The sequence below is a fragment of the Heterodontus francisci genome, chromosome 11 (genome assembly GCF_036365525.1).
Source record: "Heterodontus francisci isolate sHetFra1 chromosome 11, sHetFra1.hap1, whole genome shotgun sequence".
In the NCBI taxonomy this organism is placed as follows: Eukaryota; Metazoa; Chordata; class Chondrichthyes; order Heterodontiformes; family Heterodontidae; genus Heterodontus; species Heterodontus francisci.
This window is the reverse complement of record NC_090381.1, coordinates 76,880,414-76,905,669: the sequence shown is the minus strand read 5'-3', so window position 1 is coordinate 76,905,669 and position 25,256 is coordinate 76,880,414. Positions and strand designations below refer to the sequence as shown.

General features: G+C 44.3%; 1 protein-coding gene across 1 annotated transcript in view; it reads left to right on the top strand.

Annotated features, from left to right (window-relative positions):
* Positions 1 to 24,936, top strand: part of xxylt1 (xyloside xylosyltransferase 1) — a 172,984-nt gene extending 148,048 nt beyond the window's left edge. The window contains exon 4 of the mRNA XM_068041486.1: positions 22,748 to 24,936. Within this exon, the coding sequence (XP_067897587.1) occupies positions 22,748 to 23,144 (397 nt within the window). The 3' untranslated portion in view covers positions 23,145 to 24,936. The remainder of the gene's footprint in view (positions 1 to 22,747) is intronic.
* The last annotated feature ends 320 nt before the right edge of the window (positions 24,937 to 25,256 follow it).

Here is a 25,256-nt window from a genome sequence, read left to right as displayed (position 1 = left end):
GGCCAGAATTAGAGGAATTCAGATCTCAAGATTTGTGGGGCTAGAGGAGATTACAGAGATAGGGAGGAGCGAGGCCATGGAGAGATTTGAAAACGAGGATGAGAATTTTAAAATCAAGGCATTGCTTAACCAGGAGCCAATATAGACCAGCGAGCATAGCGGAACTGGGTGAACTTACTTTGTGCATGTAAGAGCATAGGCAGCAGTGTTTTGATGACCTCAAGTTTACAGAGGTTATAATGTGAGAGACCATCCAGGAGTGCGTTAAAATTGCCATGTCTAGAGATAACAAAGGCATGGTTGAGGGTTCTGGCATCAGATGAGCTGAAACAGGGATGGAAATAGGCACAGATATGTGGTTGGAAGCTCATATCAGGATCAAGTATGACAGCAAGGTTGTGAACATTCTGGTTCAGCCTCAATCAGTTACCAGGGAGAGGGATGGAGTCGGTGGCTCAGGGATAGAGTTTGTGGTGGGGGCCAAAGGCAATGGTTTCGGTTTTTCCAATATTTAATTGGAGGAAATTTCTGCTCATGCAGTACTGGATGTCTGGTACAGTTCAGAGACAGTGGAGGGCTTGCGAGAGTTGGTGGTGAAGGTAGAGCTGGGTGATCGCGTATATGTGAAAACTGTTGTGTTTTTGGATGATGTTGCCAAGGTGAAGCATGTAGATGAGAACTAGGAGGGGTCCAGGGATAGATCCTTAGGGGACACCAGAGGTAACGGTGTGGTGGTGGAAAGAGAAGCCATTGCAGGTGGTTCTTTGGCTGTGGTAAAATAGATAAGAATGGAAACAGGCAAATCTAGCTGGACGATGGAAGAGAGGTGTTGGAGGAGGATGATGTGATCAACCATGTCAAAGGCTGCAGACAGGTTGAGAAGAATGAGGAGGGATAGTTTACCTTTGTCACAGTCACATAGGATGTCATTTGATGTCATTAACAGCTGTTCTGGTACTCTGATAGGGGCGGAAGCCTGATTGGAAGGATTCAAACATCGACTTCTGGGCAAAATTGGGCAGTGATATGGGAGGTAACAACATAATCAAGGACTTTGGAGGTTGGAGATTGTGGGGTAGTTGCAAAGTTGGTGGAGTCAAGGGTTTGTTTCATTGAAGGGTGATGATGGCAGATAAGTAGAGATCCCAGAGAGGGATCAATTCAGTGGGCTGATCCCACCACATGGTTGCTGATCCCTGAGGGAGGAATTGGGGGCCTGGTGGGGGGAGGAAATCAAGAGTCTGGTGGTAATGGGAATCAGAGACCTGGTAGAGGTGGTAGAGACCTGGTGGTGGGGAGGGGTCGGAGACCTGGGGAGAATTTTTATGCTGTCCGTCGTGGCAGATTTGTTGGCGTGCAGCGTGATTTTACAAATTCCGGACAGCGGGATATTTCAGAGGAATTAAGGCGGCGGCGGGTTTGCGGTATTCCGGGGTTCCCCCAGCACGGTGGCGGATTGCAGCTTTACTTTCATTTAAACAACATGAATGCTCATTACCCGACACATAGTTACAATTTAGTCCTACTTGCCAGATTAAGTGAACAGCGAGCAATATGCCACCCGGTTCTCGAATTTTTCAACGCGGCGTGCAACAGTCAGATTTGTGCAGTTCAGTCTCAGATCTGTGCTCTTCTCTCTTCAATTCATTCACAAAACTAATACCAGCATTGGAATGGATGTTTACCTCCACGCCAGCATTGGAATGGATGTTTACCTCCACGCCAGCATTGGAATGGATGTTTACCTCCACGCCAGTATTGGAATGGATGTTTACCTCCACGCCAGTATTGGAATGGATGTTTGCTCCAGGCCAGCATAGGAATGGATGTTTACTTCCACGCCAGTATTGGAATGGATGTTTACTTCCACGCCAGTATTGGAATGGATGTTTACCTCCACGCCAGTATTGGAATGGATGTTTACCTCCACGCCAGTATTGGAATGGATGTTTACCTCCACGCCAGTATTGGAATGGATGTTTGCTCCAGGCCAGCATAGGAATGGATGTTTACTTCCACGCCAGTATTGGAATGGATGTTTACCTCCACGCCAGTATTGGAATGGATGTTTACCTCCACGCCAGTATTGGAATGGATGTTTACCTCCACGCCAGTATTGGAATGGATGTTTGCTCCACGCCAGTATTGGAATGGATGTTTACCTCCACGCCAGTATTGGAATGGATGTTTACCTCCACGCCAGTATTGGAATGGATGTTTGCTCCACTCCAGTATTGGAATGGATGTTTGCTCCAGGCCAGCATTGGAATGGATGTTTGCTCCACGCCAGTATTGGAATGGATGTTTACCTCCAGGCTTAGCAATAGCAAGAGTGAATCATCTCAGGGGATGGCAGCGAAGGCGTGAGTGGGGATTATATTGAGGAGCAGGGGAGGGTAGTCAGGGAGGGAAAGGTGGGGTTGATCGGGTGCCTGGAGGAGCAGGGGAGGGTGGAGTGGAGTGGAGTTTCCAGGTTGTTGAATGGTTAATGTTTGATGGTGAAGATGCATTTTGTCGGCTGCGGGGATGGTGGGTGGATTAGATCAGTATTGTGCGAAGATATTTGGCAAGGGCATAAAAGGAGAGATGAGTGCGGTCGACTTTGGGGAGCTGTAGGGCAAATTGAGGATACTGGCTAGTAGAGGGAATGGTCACAGTCAATGGGGGCAAATGGATTCTGTAGGGGGTAAGGTCAAGACTAATGGGTGGGTATTCGACAGCTTCATATGGAGGGGAATGGAACTCGGCAACAAAGATCAGTTTGATGTGAGGAGGTTCGAGGGTAAGTATTGGCATGTCGATAGTAACAGGAGTAGGAACAGGGGGAGGAATGGCATGAATACATTGATGATTACACTGTGCAAGGTAATGGGAGGAGGCTCAATGGTAACGGAGGGAAGGGTAATGTAACATTGAGTGGGTCCAGGGTGATGGGTTCAAGCTGGAAGGTTGCAGGAGGAGGTTGGAAGGTGGGGAGACTTGCCCTAAATTCCACATGCACCATTTTCTCCAATGATAATGGAAACCACGCGGACACTCGAGGATTGCAAGGAGACTGGGAGGTGGCAAATGACAGTGGGTGTGTCTTCTACTTGACTACAATTTGAAGGCAGATATAAGGAACCTGTTCATTGCCTCGATGTTTCAGCTCAGCAGCAACAGAGGGCTGAATCGCCACGATCTGCTTATTTATTGTTCTGAAAAGCTCAGCGACATGGGTCTCATATACCCAATTTGTCTAGTATCATGGCAAGAAGAACTCATGATGTCTATATGCCAGCAACAGGAAGAACAGGAAGGTGATGATGCTCTGAATGATAAATTCCAGGAACAGCCTGATCAAAGATGGATACTGGCACGTCATCACATCTTCAAGACAAGGACAAATTCCCTACAAATGTCAGAGGGGCAATGCCAGAGACACATAAGGATGTCATGTGAAATGGTCACGGAAATTTGTAGGATCCTGCAGCATGACCTGCAGCCGCTTGGCTTCGGTGGGAATCCCATGCCAGTTGCCCTCAAGGTGACTGCTGCACTCAATTTCTTTCTCCAGCAGCTCCTTACAGGAATCCATGGGCGACATATGTGGCATCTCACAGTCTGCGAACCACAGGTGCATCAAAGAGGTGACCAATACCCTTTATCGACATGCCAGTGATTTCATTTACTTACCTGTAAACGAGAAAGCCAGGCAGCAAGGTCTGTGGCCTTCGGTGCTGTTGCTGGGTTCTCTAGAGTGCAAGGGGTGATCGACTGTACTTATGTGGCCATTAGTGCTCCCTGGCACCAGCCTGCTGTCTTTGTCAACTGCAAAGGCTTCCATTCTTTAAATGTACAACTGGTTTGCGACCACAGGAGAAGAATCATGCATGTTTGCTCACGTTTCTCAGGGAGTTGTCATGACTCCTACTCTTTGAGAAACTCCCAGCTGCCAGCAGTTTTCGAGGAACCAGCCAAAGTGGACGGATGGATCCTGAGTGACGAGGATTACTCCCTTTTGTACATGTTTGATGACACCAGTATGTCATATCCAAAACACTGCTGCAGAGAGGTACAATGCTGTTCTCGCATCCACCAGAGCCATCATTAAACACACCATTGGCATGTGGTTCCGTTTCCTTGACCGGTCTGGAGGGGCTCCTCAGTACGCGTCACAGAGGATGTCATGAATAATCGTTGTCTGTTGTGCCTTGCAGAATCTTGCAATTAGACACAGCAACATTCTGCAAGCAGAGGAACAGGAAGAATACCAGTCCTCCTCAGATGAGGATAACTGTGAAGAGGGTGAGGAGGAGGGCAACAATGACAACGATGCCGTCTTCGATATGAAGCCCATGGGGAGATGTGCAAGGGACATCAGGGAGAAACTCATTTATGCATGTTTTAGCCAACAATAAGCCACATCATCAAGGAACATTGGGAGGAGAGACATAACAGTTCCCCAAATTCCCTTTTGCATGATGTCTTATTCACCTCTGCAGTCTTAATGAAGCGTGACTGCACTTTCATATGATTGGCATTTGAAATCACCTATGGGCTACGTTGAATGCAACTACACACCACTGCAAGCAGCGTTAAGTCATGACCGTAGGAAACAAAAGTAAGGCCTGACAATATTGGAAAAAGTTATTAATCATCAATAGCCATCATTGAAGAGTGAAGGCTCAAATTCCCATGAGATATGGACACTAGACATTTCCAGAGATGCTTTGCAAATGTTGTTGCGTTCCAAAAATCTTCTTTATATCCATTTGCGACCAAGCAAAGCATTACCGAGAGTGGATCGAATTTTGCATGAAATAAAAATGTTAATAAATCTTTTCAATCGTCACAATTCATACAGCACCCGTGCCACCTTCAAGATCAAAGCTCTTTCAATTTCCTTTTTCCCCACTACGCCTAGTTGCTACCCGACATTAGCAGCAGAGGTGGGGGAAGTCTGCTCAGTGCGCTGTCCTGTAGCTGTGAATTACCGTGGCGGGCATCCTCTGGAGGAAAACGGGGCCTTGATGGTTCCATCCTACTGGGGTGTGCAGCAATTGTGCTTGAATATTCTCCGTGTGCTCACCTGCTGGAGGTAAGAGGGTCACTGTCGGGGGGTGGGGAGTGGGGGCGGATGAGACACCGCTTACCCTGGGGGTGTCCTGAGAGGAAGGCCCCGGGGCAACTGGCATACACTCCTCCTCCATCTGGGTGCACGATGGCACCTGTCCGTCTCCCTGAGGGGAAGGAGCATCAGGAGGGATGTCCAGGTTCCTCTCCCCCCCCACACCCCCCCCCCCCCCCTCTCACTTAGACTCTGCTGCATGGAGCCCACAACAACACTGATGGAGTGCAGGTCAGATTGCATATGGCTTGAGTGCTCAACCAGACTTGCCATGGAGCTCGGCAGACTCTCAACTGAAGAAGCCGTATGCTAAAATGCCTGAGACATGGCAGACGTCATGGCTTGCATGGACTATCCACGGCACACGCAAAGCCATGCATGACCTCAGGCATCTCTGACATATTTTCCACATGGCTTTGTTGCATATCCAGCAGACTTCTTGTAGCAACAAACAGGATCATCATGAGTGTGGGGCTGAGCAGGGGCCGGGTTGTCAGGGGACCCAGGTGCACATGCTCCCTCAGCTGCAGGGATGTGTCTGTTCGTGCACACCAGCTTGTGACCCAGATTCTAATCTTAAGCCCGCTGCGGACCGCGTGGATGTATCTGTGCTGGCGGAGGTGGAAGAAGAGGCAGGTGACGGTGCACCCTCTGGGGCATTGGCTACTTCTTGTTCCCCAGAGCAGGATTCTTGTGCCATGCGGTGTTCTGCGACTCGAGTACGGGCACCTGCAGTGGGGACACAAACAGAGGCACTTTAAGCATGTGCTTCGCATGAGTTGACACAATTTCCTTCAGTTTCCACATATGGCTGCAAGAGCAGAGATGAGATTTCATCCTTATGCCTTGTGGCTCCTGCCTCGCCGTCTCCGCTCGCCCTGTCTCCTTCCTCTGTCGCAATCTCCGAAGCCGCCTCCTCAGCTGTGGTCAAGGACCCCTCCTCCTGTCTTGACACACTCACGCTGGTTGTGGCTTCATTTGTCCTGCAGCAGACAGTGCAGATTTAATGACATGGCAAATGATGCATCACAACCATTGCATACAGACATCAACATCATTCATTTTACAGTGGCTTTCGTACGACACATCCAATCACATAAACAATGCCAATCTTCATCTTGGCGCAACATCATTTAGTGAATGACACCAAGACTGCTCACGCATTCCACTGTATTCCTTGCGTATCCTCTGCCTTAAAGACACGGAGGATGGAAGAAAACAATGGAGCAGTTTTTCCAGGACCACTTACCCTCGCTGATCTGAGCAAGTCATTGTTTCACTCGCGGCACTGCATCCATGTTCTAAGAGTTACCCGACAGTTCAAGACCTCCTCTGCTACCTCCACTCAGGCCGACTTGGTGAGGCAGGAGGGTCTCCGCACTCCATCTGCAGGGATGAGGACCTCCCGCCTTTCCCTGACAGCCTGGAGGAGAACCTGCAGGGAGGCATCACTGAACCATGGGGCGGCACACTGCCTGCTGACTGCCATGGGATTCACTTTGGCTGTAGGGAAAATAAATAATGTGAAGTTGGTGGTGACTTTCACAAAATAAGGGAGGCAAAAACATTTTGATTTAAGTAAAAGCTTCAATTTAAGTTATTAAGATACTTACATGAAAGGAAGGCTGATGATCCTTGAGGCTGCAAGCATAGAATGTTTTATATTTGTGGTGATCATGGTGGTGGGGCAGTGACAGCAGGTTCCACCAATGAAAGGCCGCCCCACCCCCCCCCGCATGATCCCACGTGTCCCCCATGCCCATTGCCACATGGCTAATCAAAGTACAAAATTGCATGGGAAACGGGATTTGCAGCAGAAACGGAAGTTATGACAACTACTGGTCCCACCGTCGGAAGCGCCGGGGCACTCTTAAGATTCCACCCCTGGTAGTTGTGGGGGAAATTGGGGTCCTGTTGGTGGAGGATTGGAGGCTTGATGGTGGGTTGGGGAATCAGGGCCCTGGTGAAGGTGTGGGGGGGAAATTGGGGGCCTGGTGGAAGGGTAGGGAGGTTGGAGGCCTTGTGATGTAATTGGGGGTCGGCGGGGTGGGGGAAAGGCCAGTGGGGTGTTGGTGGTGGTGCCCAATCGCAGAGGTTCCTCAGGCAGGCACCTGAATCCAGGAGGTAGATTCCTTGCCTCAGTGAAGCTACCTAGTTCCCCGTTACTTGGGAAATCCAGTGACCAACAGTAAAAGTTGGAAAGCTGAATGACAATAAGACTCACAGCCTCATCGTCATATTTAAAATTTCAACCGCCTCCATACAGCTTTAATCCCCAACCTGACCTGACCCAAACCGACTTTTTTTTTAGCTTAAGATTCAGCTCAAAGAATCTGATTTTGGCGCTGTTAAATGGATATGATTTCACTGTAAAGTTTCAGTATAAGAACAAGTAATCTCATTAAGCTATTAAACTGAACGTGTTCAGAAACAGAATGGCCCATGATGAGGTTGAGAAACCAATTTGATGAGGTTCTGCAGGCTGTGGTTTTTAAAAATTCTTTCATGGGATGTGGGCGTCGCTGGCAAAGCCAGCATTTGGTGTCCATCCCTAATTGTCCTCGAGAAGGTGGCGGTTAGCTGCCTTCTTGAACCACTGCAGTCCTTGGGGTGTAGGTACACCCACAGTATTATTAGAAAGGGAGTTCCAGGATTTTGACCCAGCGACAGTGAAGGATCAGGATGGTATGTGGCTTAGAGGGGAACTTGCAGGTGGTGATGTTCCCACGCATCTGCTGCCCTCGTCCTTCTAGGAGGAAGACTTTGCGGGTTTGGAAGGTGCTGTCAAAGGAACTATGGTGAGTTGTTGCAATGCATCTTGTAAATGGTACACACTGCAGCCACTGTGCATCGGTGGTGGAGGGAGTGAATGTTGTTGGATGGGGTGCCGATCAAGCAGACTGCTTTGTCCTGGATGGTGTCGAGTTTCCTGAGTGGTGTTGGAGCTGCACCCATCCAGGCAAGTGGAGAGTACTCATCACACTCCTGACTTGTGCCTTGTAGATGGTGGACAGGCTTTGGGAAGTCAGGAGGCGACTTACTCGCTGCAGAATTCACGGCCTCTGACCTGCTCTTGTAGCCACAGTATTTATATGGCTGGTCCAGTTTCTGGTCAATGATGACCCCCCAGGATGTTGATAGTGGGGGATTCAGTGATGGTAATGCCATTGCATGTCAAGGGGAGATGGTTAGATTCTCTCTTGCTGGAGATGGTCATTGCCTGGCATTTCTGTGCCACGGATGTTACTTGCCACTTACCAGCCCAATCCTGAATGTTGTTCAGGTCTGACTGCATATGGACGTGGACTGCTTCACTATCTGAGGAGCTGGTAATGGTACTGAACATTGTGCAGTCATCAGCAAACATCCCCATTTCTCACCTTCTGACGGAAGGAGGGTCATTGATGAAACAGCTGAAGAAGGTTGGGCTGAGGACATTACCCTGAGGAATTCCTACAGCAATTCCTGGGACAACCACAACCATCTTCCTTTGTGCTAGGTATGACGCCAACCAGTGGAGAGTTTTCTCCCTTATTCCCATTGCCTTCAATCTTGCTAGTGCTTCTTGATGCCACACGGTTAAATGCTGCCTTGATGTTAAGGACAGTCGCTGTCACCTCTCTTCTTGAGTTCAGCTCTTTTATCCATGTTTGGACCAACTCTAATGAGGTCAGGAGGCGAGTGGCCCTGGCAGAACACAAACTGAGCATCACTGAGCATGTTATCGCTGTTTAAGTGCTGCCTGATAGCGCTGTCGACAACACCTTCCATCACTTTGCTGATGATCGTGAGGAGGCTGATAGGGCAGTAATTGGCTGGATTGGATTTGTCCTGCTTTTTGTGGATAGGGTATACCTGGGAAATTTTCCACATTGTCAGGTAAATGCCAGTGTTGTAGCTGTATTGGAACAGCTTGGCTAGGGGCGCAGCAAGTTCTGGAGTATTACAACTGAGATGTTGTCAGGGCCCGTAGCCTTTGCAATATCCCGTGCCTTCAGCCGTTGCTTGATATCACGTGGAGTGAATCGAATTGGCTGAAGGTTGGCATCTATGGTGCTGGGGACCTCAGGAGGAGGATCATCCACTCAGCACTTCTGGCTGAAGATGGTTGCAAATCGCCAGCCTTGTCTTTTGCACTTATGAGCTGGACTCCCCCATTATTGAAGCTGGGGATATTTGTGGAGCCTGCTCCTCCTGCTAGTTGTTTAATTGTCCACCGCCATTCACGACTGCATGTGGCAGGACTCCATTTTGTGATTTAAAAACAAACGTCAACAGTTTTTGAAACTACACTGTTGGCCAGGAATAGCCTCATTTAAGCACCATGATTTACTTAAATAGCTTTTTTGCGGGATATTGTGTCTTTCTCTCCGTCTTTTAGCCAGCAGTGATGCTTTCCCATTTGAAATGTATGCAGTAGTGTGTGAATAGACTGGCCTGTGTGAGTAGGCTTTTTAATAATGATCGTCACTTTTAAAGTTTTGGTTGGCAAATATTTCTTTGTATATTGTTTTATCTGTGTTTTTATTGCTGTGTTAATTTTTGCAGCTGTTCAATCTGACTTTTTACATTGCAAGATTTTTAATTCTAAATAGTTTCTTTTGAAGGAGTATTCTGAGGGGACAGGAAAGGAAGCTGCACCTATCCTTATACCAGGTTCCAAATTTACTGATGTAATTACCAACAAGAATGGCCATTTAACCCTTCTTAACGCATTTATTCAAAAGATGCTAAGGTTCACCATTGCAGAATCACTACTGACTTATGTTTACTTCATTATTGTTGATAATTTTCAAGTTTATTCCTGATAATCAATTCTGCTATTTTATATGGAATTGAAGTATGATTAATGCATCTGTAGTTGCCTGTGTCTGTTTGGGATACTGCATTAGCTGCTTTCTAATGTACTAGTATTTCCTCTGTGTCCATTGACTACTTCATAAAGATTGTCAGTGCCTCACAAATCTCCTTCCTAATCTCTCTCAGTACTCTGGGATAAATACTATCTATCACTGGGGATATATTTGTATTGAGCCCTTTTAGAATTTCTATCTCATTTATATTAAAGATGTTAAATAAAGTTTGGTTAATCTCGTTGGGGAGGGAATGTTGCTCAAGTCTTCTGTCATGAATGCTTGGAGGAAGTAGTTATTTAGAATATTTATTATTCCGTGTTTGTCTCAATTTTGAATCATTGCATCTTTTATCATTTTCACCTCACTCTACCTAGCCTCTTAATATTGTGGTATAGAAATAATTTTTACTGCCTCTGCAGCTATGCTTTTTGCAATGTTTCTCTTTGCTTCTGTACCCTTTTATCCTGTCTACAGTATGTTTCTATATTCATTCCAGTGAACCCCTGCAGGGTATGTAGGGGGAAATTTCCCTAATTCTTTTACTTTTCATTTGTTTGCCAATCCATTTACATTACATTTTTTTCTGATTATACCTTTGTGAGGTGCCTTGGGATGTTTTTCTACTTTAAAAGCTCTCAATGTTAAAAGCAACTCTGGTTCTGAACCAACGTTCGCTCTATGCTGTACGGGTGCGCCAATCCAAAACCTACATGGAGGCAAACAAGCAGCACAGAAGAAGTGGTCTTTTTAAGATGTACGCATGTGCGGCTGGCTGGCAGTCTTAAAGGGACCGCGCAGTGCAACAAACAGGATGCGCAGTGAAGGGAAATTAGAGGTAACTTTACTGTCAACTGTTTGGGTTTTTCCACTTTATAGTTGGTTGTTTGAAGTGTCCCATTAAAATAACTTTCCTTTCTGCGTTACCCTTTGTAAGACCCTCTACCTGGTCTAAAGGTTCTCGCCTTTACTCTGGGTATCAATGGCACACAACAACTTGGATACTGTTCCACTAGATGTGGTACACCTTTATTATACCACTAAGCAATAGTACATACTCGCTATAATACCAGTTGCTTAGCAGCCCTGCAAGCCGGAGACTGTCTCGGTGGTCAATCCGCCAGTAAATCTTCCGTGCACAACTTCCAGATGGCCTATCACGCCACCCTAACCACTGCAGCAAAGATGCTCATGTGAGCTCTTTCTTTATGCCTTTTCTTCGCTGTGGCCCTGTTCCATATAAGGTAAAACTTGTTTTTAACTCCTTCAATTGGTTTGCAATTACCTCACTATCCTTTGGGAAAAACAAGGTATATGGCCACAGGTTTGGGCTTCGTGTTGGAGTTTCAAGGGCCACTGCTTCAGATAACAAAAACAGTTTCTCTGCGTCGTTTTCTCTAGCACCGTTATCAATCTTCGGACTGGTACAAGGCCTGGATCTCTTCCCAGCTGCTAGCACTTTTGCAGTTTAATTGGTTTTGCAGACGTTGCTAATTCTGACAAGACACTGTCATGACCAGAATTGACCAGCTTGCCTTGCGTTCCAGGCCCACAATACAGTTCATTAGATGTCTTTGGTCTGGGTACTCCGATGCTTCATTTTGCCACCATGAGACAGACTCCACACTCTCAGGACTCCACCCAAACCGATCTACATTCATTAATACAAAAGAAATAAAGGAACAGTTAAATGGTTAAAAAGTGATTTGTACATTAAAAGGTAAAATAATACATTGGCTTACACTTTTTTATCGCCTCATCGAGCAAATTGTCCTCCTTATGCCAATTTGGTGATCTTTAGCACACCCCTAGTACTACTAGTATAACATGGTCTCTTCAGACTACTAGAAAAGATCGGATGTCCACCAAAGCTACTAAGTATCATCACCTCATTCCATGACAATATGAAAGGCACAATTCAGCATAGCGGCACCTCATCAGACCCCTTTCCTATCCTGAGTGGCATGAAACAGGGCTGTGTTCTCGCACCCACACTGTTTGGGATTTTCTTCTCCCTGCTGCTCTCTCATGCGTTCAAGTCTTCAGAAGAAGGAATTTTCCTCCACACAAGATCAGGGGGCAGGTTGTTCAACCTTGCCCGTCTAAGAGCGAAGGCCAAAGTATGGAAAGTCCTCATCAGGGAACTCCTCTTTGCTGACGATGCTGCTTTAACATCTCACACTGAAGAGTGCCTGCAGTCTCATCGACAGGTTTGCGGCTGCCTGCAACGAATTTGGCCTAATCATCAGCCTCAAGAAAACGAACATCATGGAACAGGACGTCAGAAATGCTCCAGCCATCAATATTGGCGACCACGCTTTGGAAGTGGTTCAAGAGCTCACCTACCTAGGCTCAACTATCACCAGTAACCTGTCTCTCAATGCTGAAGTCAACAAGCGCATGGGAAAGGCTTCCACTGCTATGTTCAGACTGGCAAAGAGAGTGTGGGAAAATGACGCACTGACACGGAACACAAAAGTCCGAGTGTATCAAGCCTGTGTCCTCAGTACCTTGCTCTATGGCAGCGAGGCCTAGACAACGTATGTCAGCCAAGAGCGACGTCTCAATTCATTCCATCTTCGGAGAATCCTTGGCATCAGGTGGCAGGACTGTATCTCCAACACAGAAGTACTCGAGGCGGCCAACATCCCCAGCTTATACACACTACTGAGTCAGCGGCGCTTGAGATGGCTTGGCCATGTGAGCTGCATGGAAGATGGCAGGATCCCCAAAGACACATTGTACAGCGAGCTCACCACTGGTATCAGACCCACCGGCCGTCCATGTCTCTGTTTTAAAGACGTCTGCAAACGCGACATGAAGTCCTGTGACATTGATCACAAGTCGTGGGAGTCAGTTGCCAGTGATCGCCAGAGCTGGCGGGCAGCCATAAAGGCGGGGCTAAAGTGTGGCGAGTCAAAGAGACTTAGCAGTTGGCAGGAAAAAAGACAGAAGCGCAAGGGGAGAGCCAACTGTGTAACAGCCCCGACAAACAATTTCTTCTGCAGCACCTGTGGAAGAGTCTGTCACTCTAGTATTGGCCTTTATAGCCACTCCAGGCGCTGCTCCACAAACCACTGACCACCTCCAGGCGCTTACCCATTGTCTCTCGAGACAAGGAGGCCAAAGAAGAATTTTTTTCTCATTTGAAATGACTTGACCAGAACATTTCATACTGTAGCTTTCTCCCTCCTATAGGATGAACATTTACCTGTCAGGTGTCCCTGGCATATAGGATAACACCACTTCCTTTTTTGCCCGCTCTGTCTTTTCTGAACAATCTGTGCTCTTGAATAGCATATTTATTTCTATTCTATGGCTGTAGCCATGTTTCCCAGAAATCCCCATGACATTATAGTCCCCTACAACCTCCAGTTTCAGTATCTTGCCATAACAGACTCCAGCTCTGGCATCTTTTTCCCAAGCTTGTCTGAATGTCTGAGAAGACCTGTCCTTGGTGCCTCTGTTACATTGCTATGCTGACCTGGCAGTTTTCCACATGGGCATGCACAACGGAATCCTTTCAAGCCACCACCAGTGACATATGCCAAATCAGTCGATTGACTGTCCACAGATACATAAAGTAGGTGATAGTGGTCTTGTTTGCAGGGGCTGCTATGACTTTAGCTGTGAAAAGGAGGCATCAGTTCAACAAGGCACAAGATGTTTCTTAGGTGTTTGGGCTCCCAAGGATACAAGGCATAATGTATGGCATCCATGTATTGTACTGATCGATGAATGTTGCCCTGCTCTATGCTAATTATTCCAATGAGCTAAGTCTGCACAGTTATGCATGGTCTTCTCAATGTGTCATTGGCTGGTTTGGGTCAAGCAACTAGCCATTTCCAGCATAGATTTTTCCAGTCTCTCAAAATTGGGGCTTGTATAAAAAACTGATTTGGGGCAGCAACCTATTATAGCTGCCAGTAATAAGTTTTTGTTGATCCCTTTTCCAAATTCTCACGTCTGCCACTGTGAACCTCTGGCAATTTCCTGTTACATTACTATTTCTGCATATGTATCAGTAATGTGAAAACTCCTGTCATGACATACAGCAAGTTACAACATGTCCGTAGGGACCATTTTGTTTATCGACTGTGGGATTTAACAATCATCTGTTTGTTATGTAACTTTACTTATATCCAGATGTTATTGCATCTCATTAGCACCTGTGTCTTGCACAGACTTCGACTAGGAATGTTAATGTTCTATAATGAAGAAACAGCATCTCACATTTTGAGTCAAATGTAAAACATGTTATAGTATGCATTTCATTCAATAAAAAAAATACAAAGAGACATTGATAGTTAAAATGAAAAACTGTGGGAGATTGTTTTCATTGAAGGCAAGTGTGAGATCATCCATTTTGAACCAAAAAAGGATATATCTGACGAGGAACAGCGAACAGGATTTTTAGAAAAAGTTCCAAAAAGATTTAGATTACTAAAATGAAGTGGTCAGATACAAAAAAAAATCAAAAAGGCTAATGAAATGTTAGCTTTTATAACTAGTGGGCTAGTATATTAAGGGAAGGAAGTATGTTTACTGCTATACAAACCTCTGATTAGACCACTTCTGGAGTACTGTGTACAATTCTGGGCAGTGCAACCTAGAAAATAATATATTGGTCTTGGAAGGAGTGCAGTGCAGATTCACCAGGAAGTTACCAGTGTTGCAAGCATTAGATTTTGAGGAGTGATTACATAAACTCGATTTGTGTTCCTTGGAATATAGATGATTAAGGGGTGATTTTTGATTGAGATTTTTAGGATTTTGAAAGGATTTTATAAGGTAAGTAGCGAGATACTTTTTCTGCTGGTGGGGGAGTCCAGAACAAGGGGACATAACCTTAAAGTCAGAATCAGGGGCCATTTAGGAGAATGGTTAGGAAGCATTTCTTCACGGAAAAAGTGGAAGAAGTATGGAACTCTCTCTCCCACAAAAAGTAGTAGACACTATCTCAATTAATAATTTTAAATCTGATATCGATAGATTTTTGCTAGCCAAAGATATTAAGGGATATGGAGCCAAGGCAGGTGACTGGAACTAGGATACAGACCAGCATGATCTCATTGTATGGCAGAGCAGGCTCGAGAATCTGAATAAAAGCAAAATACTGCGGATGCTGGAAATCTGAAATAAAAACAAGAAATGCTGGAACCACTCAGCAGGTCTGGCAGCATCTGTGGAAAGAGAAGCAGAGTTAATGTTTCGGGTCAGTGACCCTTCTTCGGAACTGACAAATATTAAAAATGTCACAGGTTATAAGCAAGTGAGGTGGGGGTGGGGCAAGAGATAACAAAGGAGAAGGTGCAGATTGGACCAGGCCACATAGCTGACTAAAAGGTCATGGAGCAAAGGCAAACAATATGTTAATGGTGTGTTGAAAGACAAAGCATTAGTACAGAATAGGTGTTAAAGGACTGAATATTGAACAGCAGCAAGTGCAAACATGAAAAAAAACAGTGGGTAAGCAAACTGAACAAACTAAGATGAAATGAAATAAATGCAAAAAAAAGGTTGTAAAAAATATAAAATAGAAGAAAAAAGAAAAATCAACTAAAAATGAAAGTAAAATGGGGGGCTGTCATGCTCTGAAATTATTGAACTCAATGTTCAGTCCGGCAGGCTGTAGTGTGCCTAATCGGTAGATGAGATGCTGTTCCTCGAGCTTGCGTTGATGTTCACTGGAACACTGCAGCAATCCCATGACAGAGATTTGAGTATGAGAGCAGGGGGGAGCGTTGAAATGGCAAGCAACCGGAAGCTCAGGGTCCTGCTTGCGGACCGAGCGGAGGTGTTCTGCAAATGGTCACCCAGTCTGCGCTTGGTCTCCCCAATGTAGAGGAGACCACATTGTGAGCAGCGAATACAGTATACTACATTGAAAGAAGTACAGGTAAATTGCTGCATCACCTGAATCTGAATGGTCTATACCTGTTCCTGTGTTCCCAGACATTAATGGTACTTGAGTAGGTTACCCTGTTAAGGACAGGTGGCTGGTTTCCACTAGTCACTTCCCAACTGACCACATATAGTGTTTTTGTTTAAACTAGCTTTTCAGCCCCTGTGTTTTGTTGGCCAAATAAACAGACAGTGATGGGTTTTCTTGTGAGTTTAAAACAGAGGATTAAATATTTGTTGAAGAATAATCACTTGAAATGTTTGCAATACCACCCACACATGTATTCACTGTTTCATGCACATTCAAGATAGATAGAAGATTAAAGGGTAAGAGGTGTTAAGAATTTAAGGTGTAAAAGTTTGCTGTTTTCAAGAAAAACCTGTGGGATCCTCTTGGAAGGCAAGTTTTAAGGTTGCAGGCCTGTTTGCTGGTTGTCTTGCCCTTGCTGTGTTGCTGAAGTCTCCTGGCAGTCAACATTTCAGTTTGAAGACGGTGCTGGTATCTCTTAGTTCAGTTTTCACAGGTGGAGGCGTTGTTCAAAAGGAGGTCTCTTATTTCTCTGCAGTTGATTGCCAACTCACCTCAGCAGGGTTCAACTGTCTTACCTGGAATTGGTCTCGGCTTTTGATGTTCTGTCTGTGGCTGGAGATCCCAGATTGATGTTCTGATAACTTCCTTTGTTCTCCAAAAAGGTTACCTTTAAAGGTAAATTTATAAAGTGGTGTTTTTGCCCATGTGACTTTAGGCTTTCAGTTCCTGAGGGGCTATACAATGGCTTCTGCTTTCAGCGCATTTTGATAAGATGAGGGATGGTCACATTTTATTATGGTGATTGTAGCTGGAGACAGAGCATCTGCTAATGCCTTTGTTTTAGCTCACTTTGTGGGTCGCCCACAGCCATGTATGATGAGCTGTTTAATTTCAGTGCAGACGGGGTTAATGAATTCCAGTTCTAGCAGACATGAATGTGTATTTGAATGCAGCAGAAGGTATATGTCATGTGACTGTCCTCCATCTTGTTGAAGACAAGTGTGCCAGTCTTTCTAAATTGTTCTTTTTTTATATATAACGCTTCGGTTTGTTTTGTATTTCTATCGCTGCACTTCCCGTGAGCATGACAATCCTGAGAATGTTATCTTTCAGCACATCTGTACATAATGTCTCTCAACCTAAGTAAGTGGGATGTGTGCTTACAGAGAGATGTGTATCCATATTGGGCACACAGAAACCCTGATGGTATGTATTGATTTCTCAGCAGTTTGAATTGAAGCCTGTTAAAACATTCTGATGTCAGAAACTCAGCGAACCAAAACTGAAAAGCATGTTTTGCACAAGTGGTGGATCTCGACATTTCTGAAAGGACTAGACATATTTTTCATAGGGAGTCTTTAGGTAATCTCCCCTCCCTCAAGAAATTTTGATTTATGTCACCGGCGCATTTTCCAGCATTTTGAAGTCTACTCTATATTTTAATCTAGCAAATTTGCTGACAGTATGGCACATGTGTTGTGACCAAATTTAAAAACATCAAATGGAATTAAAAGAGAACTGAGTCCAGGGGCTAGATTTTCAAAGCGGTTTGGGGCCAAGCACGGGTGCGGACGCGAAATGAAGATTGTGTTCCCGGAAGGCGTCTTTGGATCCTGATGCCTCCATGACACGTTGCAATTTATCAGAGAGGGTGGGGGATGGGGAGCTGGGAATCTGCCCGCCTCCATGTAACTGCCTATTAAGTTCCTTGAGGTGGGTTGAAGGGAATTTTCAAAGAGGAGAGGAGAAGGAGCATTAGTGATTAGCTGTTGGGAGCAATGTGTTTGATGTCGATGATTATTCAAAGAAATTGGAAAAAATGTGTGACTGAAACATAGTGGGCTGGATTTGATGTTGCCACTGCCGGGTACGGCAGCGGCCATAATAGATGGTGGCCCGCACGTTCAGGTTTTACTCCATGGAGCCCCACAAACTTATACATGGCGGCTAATGTACATGGCCGGGCGAACCCCCCACCCACCACCCCGGTGATGTGGAGGGGGCTGGCAAGCCACCTCGGCAATGGCATCGGACGCCACTGCGCAGGCGCCGTGCAATTTTTAAATGGTTTCAAGCCCTTTAGGTGCATTTGTATTTTTAAAGTCAAAGAATGCGGAAAAGTGCAGTTAAACATGGAATTACATTTTCATTCTTTCATCCACACCTCCAAGGAAGAATCGATTCATTAATTGGACATTTCGCCACCCCCCCCCCCCCCCCCACCAAAAAAAAACTTATGGAGACCCCGACCTTTTCCCCCCCCAACCTTTAATAACTTAAACCCTCAACCCCTTCCCACCATCCCCCCCAACAATCCAAAGAGTTTGATCCCGCTACCCCACTCCTGCACTGAGAAATTTACCTCCTCCCCCCGCCCCCCCCCCCTCCCCACCGATGTTGCGTCTCATTTCCCCGGACGGGGATTCAAAGGCGCAGCAGAGCCAGCCATCGGGATGAAGATTGTGGCGGCACTTCAGGAGGTGATGGCAACTTCATTAATGCAAGTGAGTTACTTTATTTCAATATTTAAATTACGGTCCCGTCGCCAAAGGGCGGGGGAGCCGCCATGAGGCCTTACCACTGCTGGCAAGATCGGGACGGGCCCTGCCTACACTGAGGTCTGTGGCGGACCTCATCCAGGGCAATCGTCATGCCTCCCCCGCCACGGATCCCGATATCGAGGCCCCTATAAAATCCAGCCCAGTGTTGCACTGGCCTTCCTGGTCACCGTTTGGCCACTTGTTTGCACCGTGACACTGCTGGCCCGCTGATCTGTTACCTGCACTATTTCTCAAGGCAACGGCAAGCACTGTCATGGCTACTGTTTGCCTTTCAACATTGCAGTCTGGAGCCGCTTCCCGCCTCCATGCCGGTCCTGGCACCGCTGATTGTGCGGCACACTCTCCGCTGGCCCAATTAGATTATTTAGATTTGAAGATGGCGTCGTGTCAGCCATGCTGACGGGTGCAAGATTGCGACTCGGAAATTATCCGGGTGTCTGGAACCCGATCCCGGAGTGAAAATCCAGCCCAAGGTATCAGAAAAATCCTCAATTAAGCCTTTATGTATGTATGTATGTATGTATGTATGTATGTATTTATTTATAAGCATTAGTTATTTTTGTTATATTTGTTTGAACGAGTGCTAATGAAATGATATTTAAAGATGGTTGTTACTTGCCAGTCCAATTTATTCTAGCCACACCATGCCAGCAGACCCTGACACTAGGTTAGTAAGGCATTCATAAAAATTCATAAATTCTGGCAAGTATATTTGGCAGAATGATAGCTGTATATCAATAGCCTGATGTGTAGTTTAAAAATGTAATGTTAAAATAAATTCCCATGGCAGTTGTAGCATTAAAGAATGCTCAAGTTGTTTACATCCCAGCAAGGGACCTTACATCGTGTGTGTTCAATGTAATCAAAATATCAAAAAAAATTTCAACATGGTTTGTAAAAATGTTCTCATTGCAGAATATGTGCAGACAACAATAAATGAAAACATCAAGTATTCTGCTACATAATTATATTCAGTTATTTCAAGCAGTTCAGTTTCTTCACAACTTATTATTTACCTCCTACTGCTGCTGACTGTAGTTAGCTATCATTATGTGACATTTATTTGGGATTTCACTACAGAAGCTGCTGCTGATGTAAGGCAGCAAGCTTATAACTTTGATTGTTCACTGGGTCTTCATTTGGCTATATACTGATGCATATTATTCCTGCAGATCAGCAACACATGAGCAGAAATGATTTGTGAATTCACTTATTTATTGTCATACATCCTTTGGATTAAAATTGACAGTATATTACTTATTTAAAATTGATCAGCTTGGTTCTGCGTGACCTCTTTCTCTTTTCACTATAGTCCACAACTCTTCCTGTCCTGCTGAGTGTGGAAGCTGTGGGAAAAGCCACCATGTGCATTTAAAGTTGAACAACAGTAACTCATGGAGAGTCTGTACAGAGCACACGACTCCAGCTTTGCACTGAGTTTTAAGGCCCTCCCTCCACCAAATGCAAAGTGAGCACAGTGTCCAAACGTGGATGGTTGGCATATATGCCCACACTTAACGTCAAGTCAGTAGCTATTCTTACTTGAACACGCTGCCAGCTTGTATCCTTCACCAAATAATATATTTTCCAAAGCTGGTCCCACCGCCTGTACACCTGCCCTCATTCTCAGTCCAAGGTCAACACCATGGGAGATCCACTCGTATTAAATTAAAGGTCTGTTAAAGTTTCTGTAAGTAGTAATTTATTATTCACATAATTTACATTACTTAACACAACATAAAGACATATAGACAATCCGGTAACGATGATTATGTTCTAATCTTTTTATTTGTTCTCGGGATGTACACGATACCAACCATGCCAACTCTTGTGAATTGATTGCGAGAGACATGATGTCTCTGTCAAGTTCAGCTGTTCTCGCGATCTCGTGAGAGGGCTCTGAAAACTTGGAATTTTTAAATGTCCTGCTCTCCATGCCTAACCGATCAGTTGCACCTGTGCATGTGTCTAGACACTGGAGAGGTGACTTGAGAGGAAACTGGAAGTGGGGCCGGCCAAAGCACATTGCCTCACAGAGCCTGAAACGATTATTCACATTGAGGTACTTTGCACTATGTGCTGACATTCTGTGAGAGTTACAGGGCGATGTGGCGCGTGGTCCCAAAGTTTGTTCTGGAGCTGGAGAGAAAGGAACTGTCAGCACATTCAGGTCACTCAGCCCCGCTGCATGGAGCGAAGAAGAGGGACTCAGCCCCAGGCTCGTTCACACAAAGAGCCAGGAAAACACTGGTACCGAGCGGCCAGATGCTGCTCCCTGGGGCCTGGGCTTGGGGGGAGGAGGGGTACTAAAGAGAAGGTAAAAGAAGGAGAACCCTGCTCAATGACCCCCACTCATTGACTCCTGCTCATACTATCACGCTCATACTCCCCTACTTAGAGACCCCCTCTAGAAGAGGGGGTGGAGGAGATGACTGCTGCTCCCAAGAGAGGTCTCCCATTGACTGCCACTGGAGGGAGATCCCCAGGAACCTTCCAAGAGAGACCCTTGTTGGTGGAAACAGACCTGATGTCTTAACATCCCAGTTTCTCAGAGGGATTCCTAAATCAGGCATTAGGTCTCTCATTAATCTATGCTAAGGGCCAAAAGCCCGTCTTAGACAGCCACTCTGGGCACCTGAAAAATGGCCTGGCTCAATCTTGGGTTGCGCATTCTTCAGGTGTTCTTGGGATGCAAGACATTGGTTCCTAAAATTAGGCTTTGTTACACCCAAACAGGGAGTAATATAGTTTTTCTAAGAGCTATTGGAGATTAAATACGCTGCCAATGAGGTTTATAAACCAACTGGCAATCCATATTGGGGTTTTTTGAAAAAGCAACTCATGATTTTTATACCAAATCTCTTGATATTTAAAGGTTTGTCTGCTTATTTATATGACGGTGGGGTTGGCAATGTTTGTAAAGCGGTATTTATTGCACATCCCTTGTTCCTCTGAAAGCGTAGTGTTGGACCTTCTCTTTGAACTATTTCAGCCTTTGTGCTGATGGTGTTGCCACAAAGGTGTTGGAAAGGGATTTCCAGGATGATGAAGGAATGGTAGTAGATGTTCAAGTTTGGATGGTATGTGAATTGAAGGGTAACTTAGTGGTGATGGTGTTCTGACCAAATTGTGATTTTGTCGTTGTTGGAGGTCATGGGAGGGAAATTGCTCTTGGAGTAAGTATGCTGTGTTGCTGCAGTGTGTCCTATAGATTATAGGCAGGAAATTATGGAGTAAGTGAGCTGCACCATTATGCCATTCCACATTTTTTTGGGACTTGTGCATAGCTTCACCGTGACACTTATCAAAAGCAGTTAGAAGGTAATTACCACCCCTCCTTTTAAAATCAGTGGCAATTTTATTGTTCCTAAATTTAAGCCTGTTTGTCACTTACATTGAAAAATTATGGGACTGGACACCAAGCAGTGGTGTGATTTATGGACATTTAATGCTTTCTCTGACTGCATTTAAATGATGTGCTAATGGCTTTCCTCATTATGACATCTTGAAATGGAAGGTTCATAAACCATTGCATTGTCATGTTAATAAAAATATATGAACAGTTCTTCCTTTTAATATGTTTCTTTTTAAACGTTGATTATTGCTGTGAATTGTAAAGTTGTTTTGAAACAACTGCAGAAACATTTGTGCAAATTAACTTGGCTGGAGGGTACAGCAAATGCTGTTACGAAGAATATCAGTCCCTGAAATCAAGAAGTAGAAGGACTCTTGGATGACACTGGCCCCAGCTCTTTCCTCATATTTAGATTTAAATATTCTGTATCTGTACAAATTGCCAGTTTAATGGACCTGTTAATCCAATAAAATTTGCTTCACTTTTATTGAATATTAGAAAAGACCTGGAAATAATTTGAACACCAACCTGCTTCAATCCAAGGCTTTTTTTCTCGATCATTAATTGTGACGAGGGAAAGGTCCTGAGAGATTCCAGTCCCTATTTCTAGCAGCTAATCCCCGTCCCCCATAAAATGAAATAGTTTACAAATATTGTACTAATAAAAGCACTAGGAAAAATGTCCATGTCACATCTGATTTCCTGCTGCAATTAATTAGAAATGCAGAAAAATAAGGAATAACTTATCAACGCCAAGATCAGTAGCCAGAGGGCACGATCTATGGCATATGTGGCCGGTCTCTCCATTGCAGAAACATCTGGGCCTGTGTTTATATCAAAGGTTGTCCTTGATGCTGTTGTGTACTTAGTGGCCGCATAAACATGAGATATAGTGATGCTCCGCCTAATTTGCTTTATTTCTTTTTTTAAAAGGCACACCTTTTGGCAGTACCGCAGAGAAAACCCCAAAACTAAAGTTGGTGATCCTCCACCAGATGGTCTTCCAGGCTTCAATAGTGGAGTAATGTTGCTAAATTTAGAAGCTATGCGCCAGTCTGAACTCTACAATCAGCTTCTCAATATGGAGAATGTACAGAAACTTGCAGAAAAATATCATTTTAAGGGCCACCTAGGCGACCAAGATTTCTTCACTTTGATTGGAATGGAGCACAGAGGCCTCTTTCATATTCTGGATTGTACAAGCAACAGACAGCTCTGCACCTGGTGGCGGGAACATGGTTATGCTGAGGTCTTTGATTTGTACTTCGAATGTGATGGGAAAGTAAAAATTTACCATGGAAACTGTAATACTCCAATCCTGGATGACTAAGTAAATGAAGTATTTGGAAGTGTTTGCCGATGCCTTACAATGCACACATTTTCTATTTTGGAAAAATTTGTTCATACTACTTGAAATACTTTTTATTTTACCCATTTTAAAACTTCTATTTTTAATCCCCTTCCATTTATTGTACCTCCTCTTTCTGACCAGGTTCCAGAACTCTGTCATTTTGGAAGTTGCAGTCAATGAAATAATAAACCCATGAAAATAAAATGTGAAATCAGTTAAATCATAGCCTGAATTCTCAAAAAATATCATATTAAACTTTTGCTACTTTTCAGGAATGGCTACTTGTACATATTTGTCCTTTATACAAATCAATATTTCCTTTATTTGATTGTCCACTGTTGACATTTTCCTACTCCTAGCGAGGAAGCTGAGTTTAGTTTGCTTCCTCTTTGATGATCCAATGTGCTGCAGGAGCAATCACTGGTATGGATCCATTTTTTCCCACTCTATATGCACCACTGTGCTACCTGTACAAATATATTTTAAACATTTGTCTATTGATGACTGATTTGTATCAAATTGTATTTGTTCTTTAAATCATTGCATGTCCTGCAGAGACCATTTTTTTTCCTTTTGATTGCTTGTTTTGAAACTTGCACCATGCAAAATTAATTCAAAATAAAGCTCCTGAAGCTCTCTATCCTTCATAATGTAGAAAAGTGAATTCTACCCAAAGTTTATTCTGAATTCATCTGAACAGCAGTATTATGATGAAAAAGCTGGAACAAGGAAGGGCAATGATGCCACTAAGTACAGTGCCATCTCTTCCTTTATAACGTTGTCAATTCACACAAACACTTTCTTTGTAACTTTTGTACGTTCATTTTTATTTTTAAAATTTCATTTGCTACTTTTTAATGGATTTGGTATAATTTGAGTGACTTTGAAAGTTTGCATTCTAGATGAATAATATATTTGTCTTGTTACTTTTTCTCATTAAACTTATGCGCAATTTGGGATGAATCCATTCATTATTCTGTGTTTTATAAGTTGTACTTGGCAATTATGAATGAAATAGTTTGATCATGATAATAACTGCATGTTTCTTTTTATTCACCTCTTGCTGCAATTTCCCAAGCAGTTTTGTCTTTCAAAAAAAATTAGGAAAAAGATAATGGCAAATTACCTTTCTACATGTAGTTACTGTGATCTGGTGAATTGAGCTTATCGGTAATGCATAACTCAATGAGCAGTGTCAGGCAACTCTTCCCCCCACCCCTTCATCTGCCAAGACTGAGGCGCACATGATTTCGCCACATGAACATTAAAACTTAAAATTTGTAAGACCCTGACTGGAAGGACATTTGCATAGAACTTGCAGTGTTGGAAAAGGGACCCAGTCGTTGCTTCCCCAATACACAGAAGAAGTGATCAGACCAGTTTTAGTCACATGACTAGCTGGCTGTTGAGATTTGAACTTCCAACAAAGGATTTGAACAGACAAAGCGGTGTGCTCATGGAGTAATGATCTCTCCTGGAACTGAAGCAAGAATTACAGCCTCCCCTGTCTGCCTGCTTCCATCTTCCCACAGAACTGAATCTTGTGAAAACACGTGAAACTCAGAGAAAAGTTTCCTACGTGAACAAGGTTTTAAGCAGACTACTGGGCCCCAATGAAAAACACGACTACTTACAAAAGGACTACAGTGAGCTCGAAGCACAGTAACAACTGATTGCCTCAAACTGTTCTCCTGATCTTTTCTGTCCCTATTTGCATGTGTGTATCAAGTGTGTATGCTAGCGTGGGTGCGTCGTATATCCGTAGGCGTTAACTGTATTAGAGTTTACGTTTCAGGTTTAGTAAATTTCATCTTTTTTAAACCAAAGAAAGCCTGTTTTTGTTCATTTCTTTGCCTTATAATTGGAAACTGTGAACAAGGCTTCACAACAAGGGTAGCTCAAAACACAGTGTGTTTAAAATTAGACCCTGTTACAATAAGACCTAATGAAGATAGTAACAGACCCCTAGACACCTTTCGCACCTGGTTGTAACTGCAGTGTTAGTGCTGATCCACTGTTCAGTTTGTAGACTGGATTGTTTAATCAGAGCACATTGGGATGAATGTTATTCTGTTACTTTCTACCTAAAAC